At 65.7% G+C, this 18,722-nt stretch overlaps 4 protein-coding genes across 7 annotated transcripts; 3 read left to right on the top strand and 1 right to left on the bottom strand.

The window, feature by feature from the left end:
- Positions 1–1,682: 1,682 nt before the first annotated feature.
- On the top strand, positions 1,683–7,277 carry TPP1 (tripeptidyl peptidase 1). Its single transcript, XM_014255652.2, has 13 exons — positions 1,683–1,767; positions 2,229–2,318; positions 2,395–2,534; positions 2,608–2,758; positions 2,973–3,094; positions 3,430–3,614; positions 3,805–4,003; positions 5,163–5,351; positions 5,481–5,553; positions 5,803–5,923; positions 6,014–6,172; positions 6,243–6,380; positions 7,006–7,277. Exons 1-13 carry the CDS (start codon positions 1,757–1,759, stop codon positions 7,144–7,146), a joined length of 1,719 nt encoding a protein of 572 aa, XP_014111127.2. The 5' UTR covers positions 1,683–1,756; the 3' UTR covers positions 7,147–7,277.
- Positions 7,278–7,452: 175 nt separating this feature from the next.
- TAF10 (TATA-box binding protein associated factor 10) lies at positions 7,453–9,054 on the top strand. Its single transcript, XM_005526603.2, has 5 exons — positions 7,453–7,633; positions 7,823–7,974; positions 8,133–8,197; positions 8,302–8,416; positions 8,892–9,054. Exons 1-5 carry the CDS (start codon positions 7,453–7,455, stop codon positions 8,979–8,981), a joined length of 603 nt encoding a protein of 200 aa, XP_005526660.2. The 3' UTR covers positions 8,982–9,054.
- A 490-nt stretch (positions 9,055–9,544) lies between these two features.
- On the bottom strand, positions 9,545–15,571 carry ILK (integrin linked kinase). 4 transcript variants are annotated; one of them, XM_014255711.2, is made up of 13 exons: positions 15,474–15,571; positions 13,922–14,015; positions 12,731–12,896; positions 12,308–12,403; positions 12,121–12,217; positions 11,948–12,031; positions 11,758–11,843; positions 11,402–11,511; positions 11,027–11,154; positions 10,803–10,924; positions 10,622–10,721; positions 10,415–10,545; positions 9,545–10,178 (listed from the first exon to the last, which is right to left on the bottom strand). In XM_014255711.2, exons 2-13 carry the CDS (start codon positions 14,008–14,010, stop codon positions 10,029–10,031), a joined length of 1,359 nt encoding a protein of 452 aa, XP_014111186.1. In that variant the 5' UTR covers positions 14,011–14,015; positions 15,474–15,571; the 3' UTR covers positions 9,545–10,028. The 4 variants fall into 4 exon arrangements, with proteins under 4 accessions (XP_014111186.1, XP_005526658.1, XP_014111187.1 ...); XM_005526601.3 differs by having other exon boundaries at positions 15,425–15,512; XM_014255712.2 differs by having other exon boundaries at positions 15,356–15,487.
- Positions 15,572–15,704: 133 nt separating this feature from the next.
- Positions 15,705–18,717, top strand: RRP8 (ribosomal RNA processing 8). Its single transcript, XM_088067699.1, has 7 exons — positions 15,705–15,902; positions 15,978–16,143; positions 16,221–16,626; positions 16,878–17,007; positions 17,276–17,382; positions 17,480–17,576; positions 18,178–18,717. Exons 1-7 carry the CDS (start codon positions 15,828–15,830, stop codon positions 18,286–18,288), a joined length of 1,092 nt encoding a protein of 363 aa, XP_087923825.1. The 5' UTR covers positions 15,705–15,827; the 3' UTR covers positions 18,289–18,717.
- The last annotated feature ends 5 nt before the right edge of the window (positions 18,718–18,722 follow it).

Below are 18,722 nucleotides of genomic sequence, written 5' to 3' on the forward strand. Positions count from 1 at the left end.
CCACAGTCCTCCTGTGGTGTTCCTGGCCTCGGGAAAATCCAACTGCCCACAGCAGGGCCTTGCTTCACCTCGTCTGCAGGAACAGCACACCAGCGTGCCCAGGTGAAGGGATGGTGAGCGGGGCTCCAGCCCGGAGACACCAAGGCTCCCTGACCTCCCAGGCACCAGACCAGCAGCAGATGCTTGTTAATGTGATTAGCCCTGTCTGGCCACCTTAATCCCGGCCATCCAGACAGATCCAGGACATCGTCCCATGCAAATCCCATCCCACTTAAAGAGTCCATCCCCAAACTGGACATGGGGCACGCTGCCCTGACAGCACCCCAGCCCCTGGCTATGGCCAGGGGGGCTCATTTGCCCCTCTGTCTGTGGCTGGAAGGAGGCCAGGGCTGCCAGGCCAGGGCAGCTGGTTGGGCTGGAGCAGGGGGAGCAGGAACAGACACCTCTGGCATGGCTCCGGTGCGGGGGATGCAGTAGCCAGGGCCAGGCAGGTGGTTTTCCTATTGCCTGTCTCTTCCTGGCCTGGCCCATGCTCTGCAGAAGTAGAAAAACAGCTGGGAACTGCTGGAGCCGTGGAATGTGCCGTGTGACTGGGCTTGTCACCAAAACTGCAGGAAAAACAAAAAAAAACTCTCCAACAACATTTGTAGTGTTAGAGAATCGAGGCATAACTTTATTCTGGCCACGATTTTGTTCTGGTCAGGATGTGCAACAGAAATCGTTTCATCCACACGTGTCCTGGTTTGTGCAGAGAAAGTCATTCAATGACATATGAATTTTACTAGATTTTTCACATACTTTATATACAAAGTTATATTCAAAACACATAGAAATTCATTGGTTCGATGTTCATTGGTGCCAAGTTGCACAGTTCTTAGTATTTGATTTCCTATGCGAGGGGTGATGCCTGGAGTTGATGTTCATTAATGGTTGTCTTCTGTGTAACTTCTGCGCCACTGCCAGCAGCCCCTCCTACATGGAACCCCTAATCCCCTGCCCGGCCCGAGACCGGACCAGGACCCCCAGCCTAACAAGGGCCACTGCCTCCCGCCCTCAGCAGTCTGGGACCACCAGCCCTGCACGGAGTCCTGGCTCCCCCGCAGCCCGGGAGCCCGACACGGACCCTCGTCCGAATCCCAAGCCATCCCGCCGGGAACAGGTCCGCACCGAGCCGGGAAACGCCCGGGAGAGGGGCGGGAACAGGGGGCGGGGGCGGGCACTGCCGTGTCTGAGCCGCCCCTTCGGGCCGCCGGCAAGCGGGGCCTCCCGGCTGGAGCCGCGCCCGCCGCTCGCCCGGCCCCACCCTGTCCTGCCCGGCCCCGCCCTGCCCTGCCCTGCCCGGCCCCGCTCGGCCCCGCCCCTCCAGGCCCCGCCCGGCCCCGCCCTGTCCTGCCCGGCCCCGCCCGGCCCCGCCCTGCCCTGCCCGGCCCCGCCCTGTCCTGCCCGGCCCCGCCCTGTCCTGCCCGGCCCCGCCCTGTCCTGCCCGGCCCCGCCCTGTCCTGCCCGGCCCCGCCCGGCCCCGCCCTGTCCTGCCCGGCCCCGCCCTGTCCTGCCCGGCCCCGCCCTGTCCTGCCCGGCCCCGCCCGGCCCCGCCCTGTCCTGCCCGGCCCCGCCCTGTCCTGCCCGGCCCCGCCCTGTCCTGCCCGGCCCCGCTCGGCCCCGCCCACCCCGTGGCTGGCGCTCACGTGACCGCTGTTTTGGTGCCCCACGTGGCGGGAGTCACGCGCTCGCACACGTGACCGGGCGGCACGGCGGCATGGCGCGGGGGTAATGGGCACGGAGCGGGGCGGCCCGGCCCCGGGGGCACAGGGACACGGGGGCACTCCCCGGTGGGGGGAGGTAACGGGGCGGGGGTGCTTTCCGGACGCGGGGGCCATGGGGACCGCGGGGGTGCGACGGGACTGCCGGGTGACGGGGACTCACGGTGTCCGACAAGACTCCCTGGTGGTGGGAGGAACGGGGACCGGAGGGTCAGGCGCGGTTCCCCGGTGATGAGGGCTCGCGGGGCAGGTGGGGTTCCCCAGTGACAGGGCCAGACGGGCTCCCCGGTGGTGGGACTCGGGGATCTCCGGCGGGGCTGCCCAGACCCGGGGTGGGGGGTTGTCAGACGGGTCACGGGGGCTCGGCGGAATCCGGCGGGGCTCCCTGGGGACGGGGACTCGTGGCTCAGTCCCCGGTCAGTCCCGGTTCCCCACTGCTATGCCTGTGCTCCCCTGAGCCCGTTGCAGGTGTTGGGGGATCCCCGCCGTGCTGGCGCTGTGTGCGGCCGCCTGGAGCTGCGCCCTGGGGCTGGCGCTGGAGCGGGACCAGCCTTTCCGGTAGGTCCGGGGCTGTGGGCCGGGCCAGGCCAGGCTGGGGTGCCGGTGCTGGCCCCGCTCACCGCCCACCCTGCAGCGTTCCTCCTGGCTGGGCCCATGCTGGCCGTGTGGATCCTGGACACCCGCTGCAGCTGACCTTTGCCCTGCGGCAGCGCGGCACTGCCCACCTTGCCCGCCTCGTCGAGGCTGTCTCAGACCCTCAGTCCCCGCGATACGGTAACAGCCACATCCCTGAGGCCCCATGACCCCCGGGGCCTATGAGGGGATCTAACCCCTCTGTGCCTCCCAGGGCAGTACCTGTCCCTGGAGCAGGTGAGGGACTTGGTCCAGCCTTCCCCATCCACACTGATGACAGTTCTGAAATGGCTGCAAGGCCATGGTGTAGAGGACTGCCAGAGTGTCATCACCCTTGACTTTCTGGAGTGTTACCTGCCTGCAAGGTGAGCCCTAAGAGCTGGAACTGGCTCTGGTGACCCTGTGGTGGCTGCCCCTGTGTCTCACTACTGTCCCATCCTGTGGTGGCTGTTCTCGTGTCCTAGTCCAGTCCCACTCCGTAGTGGCTGTCCCTCATTCCTGGCCCTATCCTGTCCTTTGATGGTTGTCCCTTTGTGCTAGTCCTGTGCCATCCCACAGTGGCTGTCCCTGTGTTTGCAGTATGGCCGAGCGCCTGCTCCCCGGGGCCGAGTTTCACCGGTACGTGCAGGGCCAGCGCAGCCTGGTGCGGTCCCCACTGCCCTACACTGTCCCTGCAGAGCTCGCAGAGCACCTGGACTTCGGTACGTCCCACCTGGGGGAGGTGAGGCTGCGGAGCTCAGGTGAAGCTGCTTCTGGGGGGACAAACCTCCCTCCTGCAGATCCCTGTTACATGGGATCCAGTGACAATCCTATGAAAAGTGCAAGGGGTGCCAAGCTGAGGCCGTGGCTCAGTTGTGGGAAGGCTGAGGAGGCTCTTCCTCTGGGCCGGGGCTGCAGGGCTGGGCTCTTTCAAGCCCTGCTATTGGCCTGCCCATGTAGACATGGGGCTGGTGATGGAGAGCCTGAGGGCTCTGTCCTGCCTTCCCGGGGCTCTGTGCCCTGATGACTTCTCCCATCCCACTGGGCTCTGCTGCAGTGGGTGGGATGCACCGGTTCCCCAAGGAGCACAAGGCAGTCAGCGGAGCCAGGGCCAGGAAGGACCCACAGTTGGCAAGAGCATCATTCCACCTGGGTGTGACACCGGCCATCTTGCGCCAGAGATACAACATGACAGGGGGGGACGTGGGACTCCTGCCCAACAACAGCCAGGCCTGTGCACAGGTAACAACTGGAGGCCTGTGTGCCGTGGCAGTCCTAGGGATTGGTGCTGTTCGGGGAATCTTGGAACAGCTGGGTGTCCCTCGGCTGCTGGGAGTACCTGGTGTACCTGTGCTGGACAATTTTCTAGGTCAGCATCAACTGTTCCGTTGTTTTTTCAAGAGAAGACAACGTGTTCCTCTGTGTTCCACAGTTTCTTGAGCAGTACTTCCACCAAGCTGACCTGGCAGAGTTCATGCAGCTCTTTGGCAGTGGCTTTGCCCACCGCACGCAGGTGGACCGGGTGGTGGGGCACCAGGGCCATGGCAAAGCTGGGCTGGAGGCCAGCCTGGACGTGGAGTACATCATGAGCACAGGTGCCAACATCTCCACCTGGGTCTTCAGCAATGCAGGTACTGGGGAAGAGCCCCAGGGGGGAGGGGGGAGTGCTTGGAGGGGTGAGGAGAGTGCCTGGAGCAGGGAAGGGAGCACTTGGAGGTGTGAGGGGAGGGGATTGGTTGGAGGAGTGAGGGGAGAGCTTGCAGAACTGTGCAGACAGCTGGCTGTAGTACAGCCCCAGGTGCTTTCCTAACTGCTGTGGGAGTGAACTCTGTGTGCTCCCCAAGTCAGAGCTGGCATCGAATTCCCAGCTCCTAGGGGACATCGCTCCTGGTTTGTGTTGTGGCTTTGAACCGTGTGAACCTTCAATGTCCAGAGTATCCTGAAGCAGGGATTTCATTGCTGGCACCATGTGGAGCAGCTGTCCTGCTCAGCTTCCATGAAGGAGGGCACAGCCTTCCTCCCATGGGGTTTTCCAGCCTTGCTGGAGCTGAGCTCCCACCCACGAGTCTCCCAGTGGAGCAGATGAGGGAGAGTGAGGGAATTTGGGAAAACAAATTGCTAAACAGCCTGCACAAATGTGAACACAGTGCTTGGGGCAGTGTCTGTGTCCCAGATTGGGAACTGGCTGAGCAGGTGAGTGCCACAGGGACAATGGCCCTGTCCCTGATGGTGTCAGTGACAGCAGCCCAGCACTGCCCTTCCCTTCGCCCCCACACAGTTACTGGTGTGGGAAGTGACATGGGCAACCAAGAGTGAGTGGGGGTGGCTGGGGCTCTGCTCCCCTCCCAGTGGAGAGGGCTGGAGGGCAGGGAGGGACCTGGGCAGGTGCAGGTGGAATGTGTGGAGGTGGCACATCCACCGCTCTGCTGGGACCTGTTGCCAGAGGAGGAGCTGAGGCCCCGCTGGGTCCACAGGTGCCCACATGGCTGCAGCCCTGGAGCAGAGTCTTGGAGAGGGGTGTGAGTGTAGCTCCCTGTCCTGGGGTAAGGATGACCCTCTTGCCAACCCCGTGGGCTGAGCTGAATCTTGGTGCAATGTAAGGAGCCCTGAGATGAGCTCATGGAGCTCCGGGCTGGATGTGCTGTGACTCTATGGCTCACAAGAAGGAGCCCCTGGGGCTGTACTGCATAGGAGGGTGCTGGGTCTGATGAGACGGGACTCCTCGCGCTGTCCCCTGTCCCTGGTGTTGGAGGAGCTATCCCTCGTGTCCCTTCCCCAATGTCCTTGCAGGGCGCCACGAGAGCCAGGAGCCCTTTCTGGCCTGGCTGCTGCTGCTCAGCAACATGTCAGCACTGCCCTGGGTGCACTCAGTGAGCTACGGGGATGACGAGGACAGCCTGTCCCTTGCCTACATGGAGCGCGTCAACACCGAGTTCATGAAGGCGGCGGCCCGCGGCCTCACCATCCTGTTTGCCTCAGGTACGGCCAAGGCCTGGCAAGGCAGAGCCTGAGCACCAAGTGGGGCTGTGGGAGGGGTGGCTGGGATGCCATGGTCACATGCCATCTGTTGGTGTGCAGTGGTCACCTGTCATCTGTCTGTGTTGGCAGGTGATGACGGTGCTGGGTGTCGGCGGGTGCACAGTGGGAACCACACGTTCCGGCCCAGCTTCCCGGCCTCCAGGTGAGTGAGGGCGGGAGCTGGGTGTGAGGGGTCAACACAGACCTGCAGGGCACTGCCAGCCCTGTCCCTGCTGGCATCTGAGCCCCTGGAGGGTCATCTGAGGGTCCTCACCACCATGCTTCCAGACCCCAGAGCTGCAGTCTGTGCAGCTCTTGGGGGTTTGTTCGGTTTGTGGGGCAAGGTTATATGGTGGCAGAAGGGGCTGTTGGTAGCTGTGTGCCCAGCTGCAGTGTCCCCCTGTTTCCCCAGCCCCTATGTCACTACTGTGGGTGGCACGTCCTTCAAGAACCCCTTCCTGGTGACAGAGGAGGTGACGGATTACATCAGTGGGGGTGGCTTCAGCAACATCTTCCCCATGCCCGAGTACCAGGTGAGGGACACCTGCGCTGCCAGGCTGGGGGCTGCAGACAGGGCTGCAGAGTTTGGGTTAGGGGATGACCGCGGGCTGTGCCGTCCCCAGGCCGCTGCTGTCAGGCAATTCCTGCGCTCAGCCTCAAAGCTGCCACCCAGCTCCTACTACAACAGCAGCGGCCGTGCGTACCCTGACCTGGCTGCGCTCTCTGACAACTACTGGGTGGTGACAAACCGCATCCCACTGCCCTGGGTGTCGGGGACCTCGGTAAGGAGCTCATCCCCCGCTGCCCTCTGGGATGGGGGCGGCCCTGGGCTGAGGGGTTCTGTCCATGCAGGCATCCACACCGGTGGTGGCAGGCATGGTGGCACTGATCAATGACCGGCGCCTGCAACGGGGGCTGGCACCTCTGGGCTTTCTCAACCCTGCTCTCTACCAGCTGCAGAAGCAAGGGCTTGGTGATGCATTCTATGATGTGAGTGGGGATGAGGCTGTACTGGGGGCTGAGGGGACTTGGGGTGTTCTGAAGTGTTGGTCTGAGGCCTGGGGTGGGCTTATCCATGGGGCTGGAAAGGCCATGCATACTCCAAGGGCTGAGGGGGCTGTCTTGGGGCTCCTGCTCCCAGAGCTGTGCCTGGGGCAGGGCCAGCAGTGTCCTGCTGGGGGGCATGAGAGAGTCCCTATGCCCTTCTCATGGGAGCGGTGTCCTGGGGGGTCCCCATGGACTCCTGTGAGCTTTGTGGGGCAGGTCCCTTTGTGTGGCCAGGGCAGCAGTGTCCAGTGACTGCGGAGGTCCCAGGGTCCAGCTGAGCGTGATGTCCCACATTGCCAGTGTCCTGAGGGGGCAGGGGCAGCCTGTGCCACGGGGGGCGTTGTGGGGGGTCTCTGTGTCAGATATCTGGGGGTTCCTGTGTCCCGGGATTCCTGTCTCAGGGATGCCAGGGGTGGCTGTCCCTGGTTCCAGGGGGCTGTGGGCAGGGTCCCTGTGCCCATGGTATCCCTGTACCAAGTGGCTCCTGTGCCCCGGAGGTCGCTGTCCCGGGACTTTGGGGGGGCCCGGGGGGGGCCCCGATCTGCCGTGCTGAGGCTGGTCCCTGCAGGTGATCCAGGGCTGCCACCTGTCCTGCCTGGACGGCACCGTGCAGGGCCAGGGCTTCTGCGCCACCCCCGCCTGGGATCCGGTCACCGGCTGGGGCACGCCCAACTTCCCACGCCTGCTGCGGGCGCTAGGGCCGCGCTGACCAGGACACCGGGGCCGGACACCGGGGCCGGACACCGGGGCCGGACACCGGGGCCGGACACCGGGGCCGGACACGGAAACGCCGCGGAGCTGGAGGCGGGGGCGGGGCCAATAAACACGCGAAGCCCCGCCCACCTGCTCTGTTTGTGCGCGCGCATCCGCCAGGGGGCGCGCGGGGCGAGGAGCGCCGGAGGGCGAGACCCGGCAGGGCCAATGGGCCGGAGGGAGGGGCGGGGCGGAGGGGTCGCGGGGCCAATAGTGTGGCTTGGCGCGCGCAGGCGCGAAGCGGAGACTGGTGCCGGGGACCATGGGCGGCAGCGCCGACCCCGACCCCGCGCCCGCGCCCCCGGCGGCGCCGCCAGGCCCCGCCGAGGGCAGCAAGCCCAGCCCGGCCGCTGTGGGCAGCGCCGGGCCCGGAGTGGCGCCAGCTGCGGGGGGCGGCGCGGCGCGGGCCACCGAGGGCTGTGCGGCCGGCGGGAGGGGGCCCGGTGAGTCGAGATGGGGGACGGCGGGGGATGGGCCCCGCGCACGGGAGCCCCGCGGGACGCTCTGGCCGGGGGGCGGCGTCCGGTAACTGCGGATGTCTCGGGGTCCTGCTGAGCATGCTGTCCCCCATTGCCAGTGTCGGCGGGGCGCGGGCGTGCGGGGTTCCGAGCGCTGATCGTGCTGTCCCGCAGTGCCGGTGTCCGCGGCCGTGGCCGCCCCCCCGGACGGGGCCATGTCCAACGGCGTGTACGTGCCGCCCGCGGCCAACGGAGACGTGAAGCCCGTGGTGTCCACCACGCCGCTCGTGGACTTCCTCATGCAGCTGGAGGACTACACGCCCACGGTACCGACACACAGGGCGGCTCCTGTGGGACGGGACGGGACGGGACACGGGGCAGGTCCCACGGTACTGGGATACGGGGCGGCTCCTGTGCGACGGGATACAGGATATGGAAACGCTCCCACGAGGCCGTGGAGCTGTTCCACCTCTTCCCTTCCCAGATCCCGGATGCCGTCACAGGGTATTACCTGAACCGGGCAGGGTTTGAGGCCTCGGACCCCCGCATGTGAGTGGCCACAGGATGGGCGGGAGTAGCAGGAACCCCGTGGGGGTCCGGCAGAGGGGCCCATGGACCTCTGTCCCCTCGCTGACACGGTCCCTGTCCCGCAGAATCCGCCTGATCTCGCTGGCGGCACAGAAGTTCATCTCAGACATCGCCAACGATGCGCTACAGCACTGCAAAATGAAGGGCACGGCCTCGGGCAGCTCCCGCAGCAAGAGCAAGGTGACAGCACTGCCGGAACTGGGGAACCTCCTTTGGGGATGGGGCTGAGCCTGCAGCCACGGAATGCAGGAACAAGGGGTGCAGAAATCCCAAAACCTGCCAGGCTTACGGTGGGGCCCTGCAGGTGGGTAGGTGCTGGCGGGGACATGAGGGGGGCACTGAGTTTGTGGACACACTTTGGTGCCCCCCCCCATCCCAGCAGTGGATGCAGCTCTGGCCTTGAGGAGGAGCTGGAGTGGAGGATCTTGGGGACCCCCTCCTGGTGTATCAGGAGTTCAGGGGCTCTGCAAAGCCAATGGGATTTGGTACTAGGTGTCTGGGGATGTTTGAGGGCACAGAGCAACAAAATGTGGGGAGCTGGGAATGCCCTGATGTTGCCCAGCAGCTCCTCTGGGACCAGGACACACCTGCCCTTGCACCTTGGGGCATCCCACCCCATGGTCCCTGCTGTTACCGCCTGCCCTGTGTCCCCCAGGACAAGAAGTACACGCTGACCATGGAGGACCTGACACCAGCGCTGGCGGAGTACGGCATCAATGTGAAGAAGCCGCATTACTTCACGTAGAGCACAGGGCAGTTTGGGTAGTTTGTAGGGGCCATTTCGGTGCCATTAAACACCTAGTAGGGTTTTGTGGGAAGGCAGTGTTATTCCTGTGCCTGTGTCCACAAATGCTGGTCCTGGTCCTCCATATGCTCCCCCTCCTCTGCCAGTCACAGGCAGCTCAGTGCTCCCAACAGTGCTGGAACAGAGTGGGGTTCGGGGGACAGGAACTACCCAGCACTCTTCCTCCTTCTCCTTCCCTAAACTGCCTCTTGTCTCCCACAGGGAATACCCTGGGGGCTGCACAGGCAGTGCTACAAATGGAGCCAGGGATGAGACCCCGAGTCCACCCCTCCTGCACCAGGCATCTCCTGAGGGGGCCCTGTGCCCATCTGCCTGCACTGAGCATCAGAGGGTTGCTGCGGTGGGTGACTTGTGCCCAGGGCTCTGTGGGCTGCAAGGCAGCCCCATATCAATTCAGCCTCACCCTCAGTCCTAGACATCCCCTGCGAATCCCAGCCCCCCAGTCACTCCAGCCCTCCACCCCCAACCAACTCCCCCCACTCCCCCACCCTGTACCCCAGCAGTTGGTTCCATACCAAATGTTTATTTGGTTGCCAGCGGCCATTCTGGGGACAGAGGGAAGTGGCCAGTGAAGCGCGAAGCAGGGGCAGTGCTGGGCACCACAGGTGGCCTCTCCTGGCCTTCCCCTTCCCCCCCAGCCTTGGGGAGCTGAGTCCTGTGTTGGGCTTTGCCCAGCAAGGGGGACAGGGGTCCCCACAGCCCCATCCCCCAGCAGAAGGGCCAGGCCACACACCATGCCCTGGGTAGGGGGGCTGCACTGGATTGGGGGCTGCCCAGAAGCTGGGTTAGGGCTACCCTGGTGAGGGGCTGCCCTGGGTGGGGGTCCAGAGCCTGCAGAGCTCCAGCACAGGCAGTGCCATCTGTACCGTGTGTCCATGGCTGGCTCAGGGTGAGGGGTATCCTCTGCTCCCCCCGGCTCTAGGGCTAAAGGCACTTGGGGGTGGTGGGGGGCGTAAGGCAGCACTGGAATGGGGAGGCACCTCCCCTCTACTTCTCCTGCATCTTCTCCAGGATGGGCACGATCATGTCGAACTTGGGGCGCTTGGCTGGGTCCTCGTTCATGCAGATCTTCATCAGTTTGCAGATGTGGGGGGAGATGCCAGGGGGGATGGTGGGACGTAGCCCCTCCAGTGCTACCTGCAAGCAGGAAGAGGAGCCAGAGTTAGGATTGGGACCCTGCCCCCACAGGCAGGGACACCTTCTACCTGCCCAGGTGCTTCCACACCCTCTCCAACCTGGCCTTAAACACTTCCAGGTATGGAGCAGCCAAAGTCCTCTGGGCAACCTCTGCCGGGGCCTCACCACCCTCAAAGGCCAGAACTTCTCCCTAAACTCTGACCCAAATCAGTTCCTTTGCCCCTCCACGCCCTCACCTTCATACCAATCTCCATGTTGGACAGGTCAGCGAAGGGCACCTCACGTGTCACCAGCTCCCACAGCAGCACTGCGAAGCTCCACATGTCAGCTGAGCGCCGGTTGATCTCCTCTGGTTTCTTCTGCAGGGCTGGGGGATGGCTGGGGGCTGAGTGGGGCTGGGGGTGAGGGGGCCAGTCTGGGGGATCTGGGAGCTGGGTACTCACCTTCAGGAGCCACCCAGGCCGGGGCATACATCCGCCCTGGGCACTGGAAGGAGAACTTTACATCGGCCATGCTGATTCTTGCAGTCATGTCCTCGTCAATCTGGGGAGAGCAGGCAGTCAGCAGGAACCGCCCTGCCCTGAGAGCCCCCTGCCTTGTGAGGGGGGCTGCGTCCCCACTCACCATAACGCTGCGGCTGTTGAGGTGGTGGCGCGGGATGAGGGGCTCCAGCGTGTGCAGGAAGGCCATGCCCCGTGCAATATCGAAGGCAAACTTCACCGCCTGCATCTGGTCCACCACAAAATCTGGGAAGGGGGTGACAGGGGATCAACCCACCCTAAGCCCAGCCAGGGCTGTGGCTGGAGAGGCCCCTGCTGCCCCCAGACACACCATGCCCCAGCACTCACTGGTCCCCTCGTGCAGGACGTTGTACAGGGAACCGTAGGGCATCCAGTGGCTGATGACAATGGGGTGGGGAGCTGGAGGGGCCTGGCAGGCACCCAGCACCGGCAGCACGTTGGGGTGGGAAAAGATCCTGCAAGAGAAATGACAGCCCTAAAAACAGGGAGGGGCTGCCTGCACCCCTTCGTCTGCCCTTTGCCATTCCCCAGGGCCTCCCAGCCCTTGGCCACCACCCTGGCCCCACAGATCTGGGAGTTTCTTGCCTGCCCCGTACTCTGAGAGCTGCTGTTGCCATGAGAAGGTACTGGGTGGCCCCAGTCAAATGCTGGTGGGGATCCCAGGCACATGCCAGGGTGGCTCCAGACAGGCGCAGCACTCACCGCAGTTTTGGGTACTCCTCGTTGAAGTCTCGGCTTTTTCGTGTCGTCCAGTCCCGGATTTTCAGCATTTTGATTACGATGTCATTGCCCTGCCAGCGCCCCTTCCACAGCTGGAGGAGCAGCAGGGACACAGGCACCGTGAAAGGGGTGCAGAGTCCCCAGCATACCCAGGCCCCCATGTGGGGCTCTGGAGCCCATGGGACCAAGGGCCCACAATGAGAAGGGAGCCCCTTGAGCTGGGTAGGAGCTCCCCCACTGCACCAGGCCATGGGACTCCAGAACAGTGGTGCCCAGCAGGGCCAGGACACGGCACTCTGCAAAGCCACAGCGCCCACCTGGGGTCGAGGGGCACCCACCTCTCCAGACTGGTTCTCGTTCAGTTTGTGACTCAGGCTCAGCTGTTTGAAGTCAATCCCGGCGAGTTTGTTCAGGGTCCCATTCCCTACAGTAGAAGGGAAATGAATACCCATGGCTACTGGATCCAGGAGGCAGTGCCAGCAGGGCAGGGGGATCCATGGCACCCCCTAAGGGACCCTCAGTCCTTACTGGGCCGGGTGCGGGTCGTGCCCTTCCAGAACGTGTCCTTGTAGGGGATCTTGGTGAGGCTCTGGCCCAGCTTCTCAGCACGCTCTGCAGAGACAGGAGGAGGGTGGCACACAGAGCCTGCTGCGACTGGCCAGAGGCTGTGTCAGTTATGGGGTCCTGAGGGACCCTCGTACCTTTCAGGACCTCTCGCAGTGGCATCTTGGCCTTGTCTGTGGGGGTCTCACCGTATTTGTTAGCAATGCTGACCAGGGCCCCGCTGCCCACCAGGTCCTGTGGAAGCAGACAGCAAGGACTGTGGTTTTTGATCTCCCCTCAGTCCCCCTTCCACCCAACTTCCCTCCTGCCCGTGCTCCCACTCACCTCAGCCACCTGCTCGTGTCCCCAGAAGCAGGCATAGTGCAGTGGTGTGTTCCCATGCTCATTCACTGCGTTGATGTCTGCTTTGAACTGCATCAGCTGGGGACAGGGGACAGTCCCTGTGAGCCCAGGACTGTCCCTTTAAGCCCAGGCAAGATCCCCGTGAGCCCAGGACAGCCCCCATCCTCCTTGTGCCTTGTCCTGGGAGATGCAGGGGCAGCACATTGGGAGCTGTAGGGTGGGTGCTGAACTGATGTGGGGCTCAGAGGGATTTGGAGGGAGCTTGTGAGGAGCAGGGAGCTCAGAAGCACTGGGGGCATGCCAGGTGTTCCTGACAGGTGATGAGGGGAGCAAGTCCCACGAGGGTAGTGTGGAAGGCTACACAGGGGTGGGGAAAGGACAGGTGCTAGCACAGGGGACAGGTACCTTCTGTACGATGTCACGGTGCCCGTGGCTGGCAGCCAGGTGCAGTGGGGTGTCATCGCCCCGGTTCATGACGTTGATGCGAGCCCCGCGCATGATGAGCATGTCCACCACATTTGAACGGCCCTCACGGCAGGCCCAGTGCAGGGGGCTGAACCCATGGTCATCCCTGCAGGATGGCAGGGGGGCTCTGCTCAGCTGCAGCCCTCTGTCCCAGGCATCACTGGCATCATTCTCAAAACTCCAGCCACAGGGGCAAAGGGACCAGGTTGAATATCCATCCCACTCCCACCCGCCCCCACCAGGGCCCCACCAGCCCAGGCCAAATCCTGTCTCCTCCAAGGCTGAATCACAGCTGGATCCTGTCCCCATCCCCCCACTCCATGACCAAGTAAGGGAGGAGGTGGCAGCCAGGCCTTAAATGGAGATCAGGAACTGGCAGAGGGGCTGCTGCAGCCCAGGCTCCCCCCAGTCCCAGCTCCCCTCCGGCCCCCTGGCACAGCAGGACTCCATTTGTCCCCACCATGGCTCTGCAGGCAGGGGCTACCCGGCACAGAACGGTCCCTTGGGCACCTTGTGTGGGTCTGGGAGAGCTCCATGTGCCTGGGACCCCCAGGAGGGGCAAGGAGGCACGACCAAGGGAGGCCGTTTGTCTGGAGCATGTCTGCAATGCCATGTCCATGGCTGGGCTGGGGTCATGGTATGGGGTCATGCTGTGCCAGCTGCACACACTGCAGGCAGATCCTCCAAGCCCCCAACACGGCTCCTGAACAGCTGTGAGCACATGTTGGACCCCACAGTCCTGCAAGACCCCTGGAACGGGATGTGGGGAGCGGACACCTGGGCACAGAGCGGCCCCCACAATTCCCAGCCCCAGCGGTTCCAGCCGTGTGCCCACACATCTGCCACGGTGCTCCGCAGAGAGGGGGTGGGGACACGAGGATAAGGTCAGTGGACACAGCTGCCACCGTGGGGACAGGGGAGGTACCCCAGCCCAGCTGAGCCCTGGCTGTGGCTGTGGCTGCGAGGAAGCGGCCAGAGGATGTTCGGCCTCGTGCCTCAGCGATGCGGTAACTTCCTCCAGTGGGGAGGAGCTGTGTCCTGCCGTCTGCCCCCTGCCTTTCCATGGAAACCAGTGGAAACCAGCCCCCAGCACAGGCCCCCCCCCGCCCCGCCCAGCCCAACCCCACTCACCCCTGGTTGAGGTCGTTCTCGGTGTTGTCCAGCCACAGCCGCACGGCCACCGCGTTGCCCTCCCGGCATTGTGTGAAGATGTCGTCCATGGCGGCTGCGGGAGGGGACGTGGGTAAGGACATGGGGACCCCTGACCCCCCCTCGGCTGGGAGGTCCCTGAAACAGCAAGCAGGGGAACCTCCTGGCCCCCTCCTTGTCCCCTCCCGCCCCATCCCTGCAGCTCTCCAGGAAGCCGCAGGCAGGCTGAGGTCCGGGCTGGGGCTGGACCGGCAGCCCGAGGGAAAGATCCGGCGGGGCCGTGGCCACCCACAGGAAGCCAGGCTGGCACCCCCGGGCTTATCACCAGGCACAGCCGGCCCCAGTGCCCACAGCTCTGGGGTACAGTGAGGCTGGGGGAGCTCAGCACCCTCAAGATGGGATCCCACAGATTTGGTGGGGGAATGGGGCTGGGGTAGCTCAGCATCCCTGGCATGGGATCCTGCAGCCCCATGACCCTCCTGACCCACTTGGCTGGGCCTGGCATGGCACCATGCTCAGAAACCAGGACCCCAAAGCCTCATGCTTTGGATCCATGGACACCCCAGTTCAGAGCCAGGCATAGAGCTTCCTCCTGCTCCCCATGTCCCTCTAAGCCCCTGACTGTGAGCGTGGGACCCGCTGCCTGGAGGTTTGTGATGTGAGCAGGGACCTGAAGTCTTACAGTGTGAGGACAGAGTCAGATTGAATACATGCCTGACATGCACCCATCTGATCCCAAACCTGCTGCTGGAAGATCCCCCTGGACCTGATGCCCACCCGGACACAGTGAGACCCCCACCAGTTGCCAGCACCTAGAGCTGCCCCCCAGGACCCTGCCTGCACCCCTTGCCTCAGACAGCTCCAGAGGGGTGGGATGCAGGACCCTGGATTCTTGGCACGGTCTCATAGGCCCCAGAATGGCCCCAGCACATCCATGGCAGCATTGGCCCTTTCCCGGCACTAGAACATCCACACTCCCAGATGAGATTTATCCCCCACCCGTCTGGGGGCAGCTCATGAAAAGGGGTCCCCAGTACGTGTCACACCAGTCCCGGCCCTGTGGGACCTCACACCGCAGTGATGACACCCCATCCTGGTCCCACCCTGTCCCCTGTTCAGCCCTGAACTGTGCCCTCCTATCACCCACCAGCCCCTACCCAGTCCCGCGGGGCTGCCAGGACCGACCAGCCCCAGCCCTGCCAGGCTGGCCAAATGCCCACCTCGGCCCTGCTCAGCACCCGGGGCAGGGGACGGGATGTGGACGCAGTACCCCCGTGCTACCCCGAACCAGCTGCTAGAGCCCCGCTCCGCACTGCGGCCCCATCCGCGCCCCCAGTCCCCCCGTGTATCCCCAACCCCCCCGGTACTCCCAATCCCTCCTTTGTGCCCCCCACCCCTCCCCTGCAGCTCCCCCACCCAGCTCCGGCTCTGGCAGGTCTCCCTCCGGCCCCGCCCCCGCTTCGGGTCGCCTGCAGCCGCACTCACGGCCTCCCCAGCCTGTCCCCGCTCGGTGCCGGTGCCGTCCCGCCGTTACCGGCTGCGTGTCCCGGCGGCTCCGCAGGGCGGCGGCTGCGGCGGCCCCGCCCCGAGACGGCGCCCTCTGGCGGCCGGAACCCGCACCGGCCGCGGCTCCGCCACACGGCGGCGGGCGGGGCAGGGCGGGGCGGCGCCGGGAACGCGGGCCAGCGGAGCGGAGGCGCGGTTGTGGGGCGTGCCAAATTGACCGGGGGCGCGGCTATCCGGCCGGGGGCGGAGCGGGGCGTCCGCGGCACCGCCCGTGCAGCCGAGGTCCCCGGCCGGTCCTCCGGGCCGCGAGGAGGGGCTGTTCCCGCGGCGCTTCCCGGGCGGGAGCACGTGGGTCCCGGTACCGACCGAGGGCTCCCGCTCCATGTTCGCGGAGCAGGGTTGGAACGATGCAGCAGAGCCGCCGGCCCGCGGCGCCCCGGCCGGCCGGGGCCGACCGGTAAGCGGGTGATGCGGGGGCGCCGGGCCGGGCCGGGCCGGGCGTGCCGAAGTTACCGGCCCCCACTCTCCACAGGGCCCCACGAGGGGAAAGAGGCGGCTGCCCGGGACCGGTCGGGACGGCGAGGCGGCGCGGAAGCGGCCCCGGAAGCGGAAGAAGGCCGGCGGACTGCGGGCCGCGGCGGGGGAGCTCCCGGCCCGTCCCGACGAGCCCCGGGAGGTCGGGAAGCGGCCGGACACAGGTACCGGGACGGCTCCAGGGTCCCTGAGGCAGGAGGGAGCCGCCTCCGCGCCCTGACTCCCCTCTCGATGCCCTCAGACGGCCCGGCTGAGCCGGCGGAGGAGTCCGAGAAGCCGGCGGGGCTGGGCCGTAGGCAGCGGCGGGACCGGCAGAAGCGGCAGCGGCAGCAGGAGCCGCCGGCGGGGTCGGATGGGGAGCAGGGCTCAGGGCCGGGCCCCCCGGACCCGCCGGGCTCCGCGGAGGCTGCTCCGGAGCCCCGCTCGGGCCGCTCGGCTGCGCTCCGCGCCCGAATGGAGGAGCGGCTGCTCGGCGCCCGGTTCCGCTATCTGAACCAGCAGCTCTACACCGGGAGCAGCCGGGACGCGGCGCGGCTCTTCCGCGCCGACCCTGCCGCTTTCCACCTGTACCACCGGGGCTTCGAGCGGCAGGTGCGGCGCTGGCCCGAGCGCCCCGTGCAGCGCATCGTGCGCTACCTGCGCCGCCGGTGAGCGGGAGGGCGAGGCACGAGGGGGAACATGGACCGCGGGGGCCGGTGAGCGGGGGCAGGCTGAACGGAGAGCCGGGGGATGGACTGAGGAGGCGCTGGGGGACGGGGGGCCAAAGGATGACCGGGGGGCCATGAGCAGTGGGTCCAAGGGGTGAGCGGTGGGGCCGGTGGATGACCGGGGGACCGGTGACTGGGGAAGGGGCAAGGCGCCGGGCCGGGCCGCTCTGACCCCGCTATGCCTGCCCCAGGCCAGCGTCGCTAGTGGTGGCGGATTTCGGGTGCGGGGACTGCACGCTGGCTGCCAGTGTCAGGAATCAGGTGCACTGCTTCGATCTGGTGCCGCTGAGCCCGCGGGTCACCGTCTGTGACATGGCCAAGGTACTGGGGGCACCCCCGGGGCGGGGAGCGGGTGCTGCTGGGCAGGCCGCAGGGGTGCGGGTGTGGGGACAGTGACCCCGGTGTGTCTGTTCAAAAGCTGGGTGTGTGCCTGGGGCACGGCTGAACCCACGAGCCTGGGAAAGTGGGGGGTGCACTGCCCAGCCCTATCAACATCACCATCCTCCTTCTCCTGCTCCTGGGGATATGCAGAGCAGCTTCCAGGCCAAGCCATCATCGTCCTTCTCTGGGGGTGTCCCGGGGTGAGCAGGTGCCACTGGCGGCTGAGTCGGTGGACGTGGCCGTGTTCTGCCTGGCGCTGATGGGCACCAACCTGCAGGAGATCTTAGGAGAGGCCAACCGTGTGCTCAAGCTCGGGTAGGCAGAGGCTGTGGGGGATTGGGGGAGAAGCAGGGATGCTGAGCAGAGTCCTGGGGGTGCCTGGGCACCCTGCTCAGAGCTCAAGTGACCGCAGGGGGACCCTGATGGTGGCTGAGGTGGCCAGCCGCTTTGAGGACACCCATGCTTTCCTGAAGGCCATGACGCAGCTGGGCTTCAGGACTGTCTCCAAGGTGTGTCTCCAGGTGTGCCTAGGGCTGGGCACAGGAACCAGGGAGCCCAAGGAGGGGGTGTATTGAGGCCCAGCCTGGTGTGGAACAAACCAGGGGCTGGTGAAAGTAGATGGAGGTAGAAGGGATTGGTGCATGGGGGACTGCAAATGGGATAACGGGGGGACCAGTACACAGAGGGGTGAAGCTTGGAGGTCCTGGGGACCGTGGGAGTGTGCTGTGGCAGTTTGGGATGTGGGTTGGATGGGGTGCTGGGATCAGGGAGGGGATGAGGGGGGCCTGGAGCACACTGGGCTTGTAGTGTGGGGCTTGGAGGCGGGTGTGTATCCCGGGGGGGGATTGGGAGTCCTGGGGCTTGGAAGAATTGTGTGATGATGATGGGTGTCGGGTGTTTAGAGAAGTATGCTAGGGGCTGGGGTACACAGGCCCCACAAGGGCTTTGGAGTCTGGGGGCAAGAGGGCCCTGAGCACAGTGGGTTCTGGAAGGAGGCAGGGGGGGATCCCGGGGTTCTCTGAGGCGGTATCGAGTGGTGCTGGAGCGGGCTGCGGTGATGATGGAGCTCTGGCGTGCCGGTAATAGAGTCGGGTGTCCCCGCGCTCCCAGGACCTCTCCAGCTCCTACTTCTACCTGTTGGAGTTCGCCAAGAAGGGTCCGGCCCGGCCCGGCCCCGCTCCCGGACTGCGCCTGCGGCCGTGTCTGTACAAGCGGCGGTGACCGGAGCGGCGGTGACCGGAGCGGCGGTGACGGGCCCGGCCCCGCTCCCGGGCTGCGCCTGCGGCCGTATCTGTACAAGCGGCGGTGACGGGCCCGGCCCCGCTCCCGGGCTGCGCCTGCGGCCGTATCTGTACAAGCGGCGGTGACGGGCCCGGCCCCGCTCCCGGGCTGCGCCTGCGGCCGTGTCTGTACAAGCGGCGGTGACGGGCCCGGCCCCGCCCCCGGGCTGCGCCTGCGGCCGTGTCTGTACAAGCGGCGGTGACCGGAGCGGCGGTGACAGGCCCGGCCCCGCTCCCGGGCTGCGCCTGCGGCCGTGTCTGTACAAGCGGCGGTGACCGGAGCTGCGGGCCCGGGCCGCGGGTGGGGGCGGGGACACGGGCTTGGCCCCGCCCCCAGCGCAACCACCAATAAAGCCGCGGCTTCCTCCCAGCTCT

The sequence above is a fragment of the Pseudopodoces humilis genome, chromosome 2 (assembly GCF_049639895.1).
Source record: "Pseudopodoces humilis isolate 2021_Gansu_Grassland_sample_001 chromosome 2, ASM4963989v1, whole genome shotgun sequence".
NCBI classification, from domain to species: Eukaryota; Metazoa; Chordata; class Aves; order Passeriformes; family Paridae; genus Pseudopodoces; species Pseudopodoces humilis.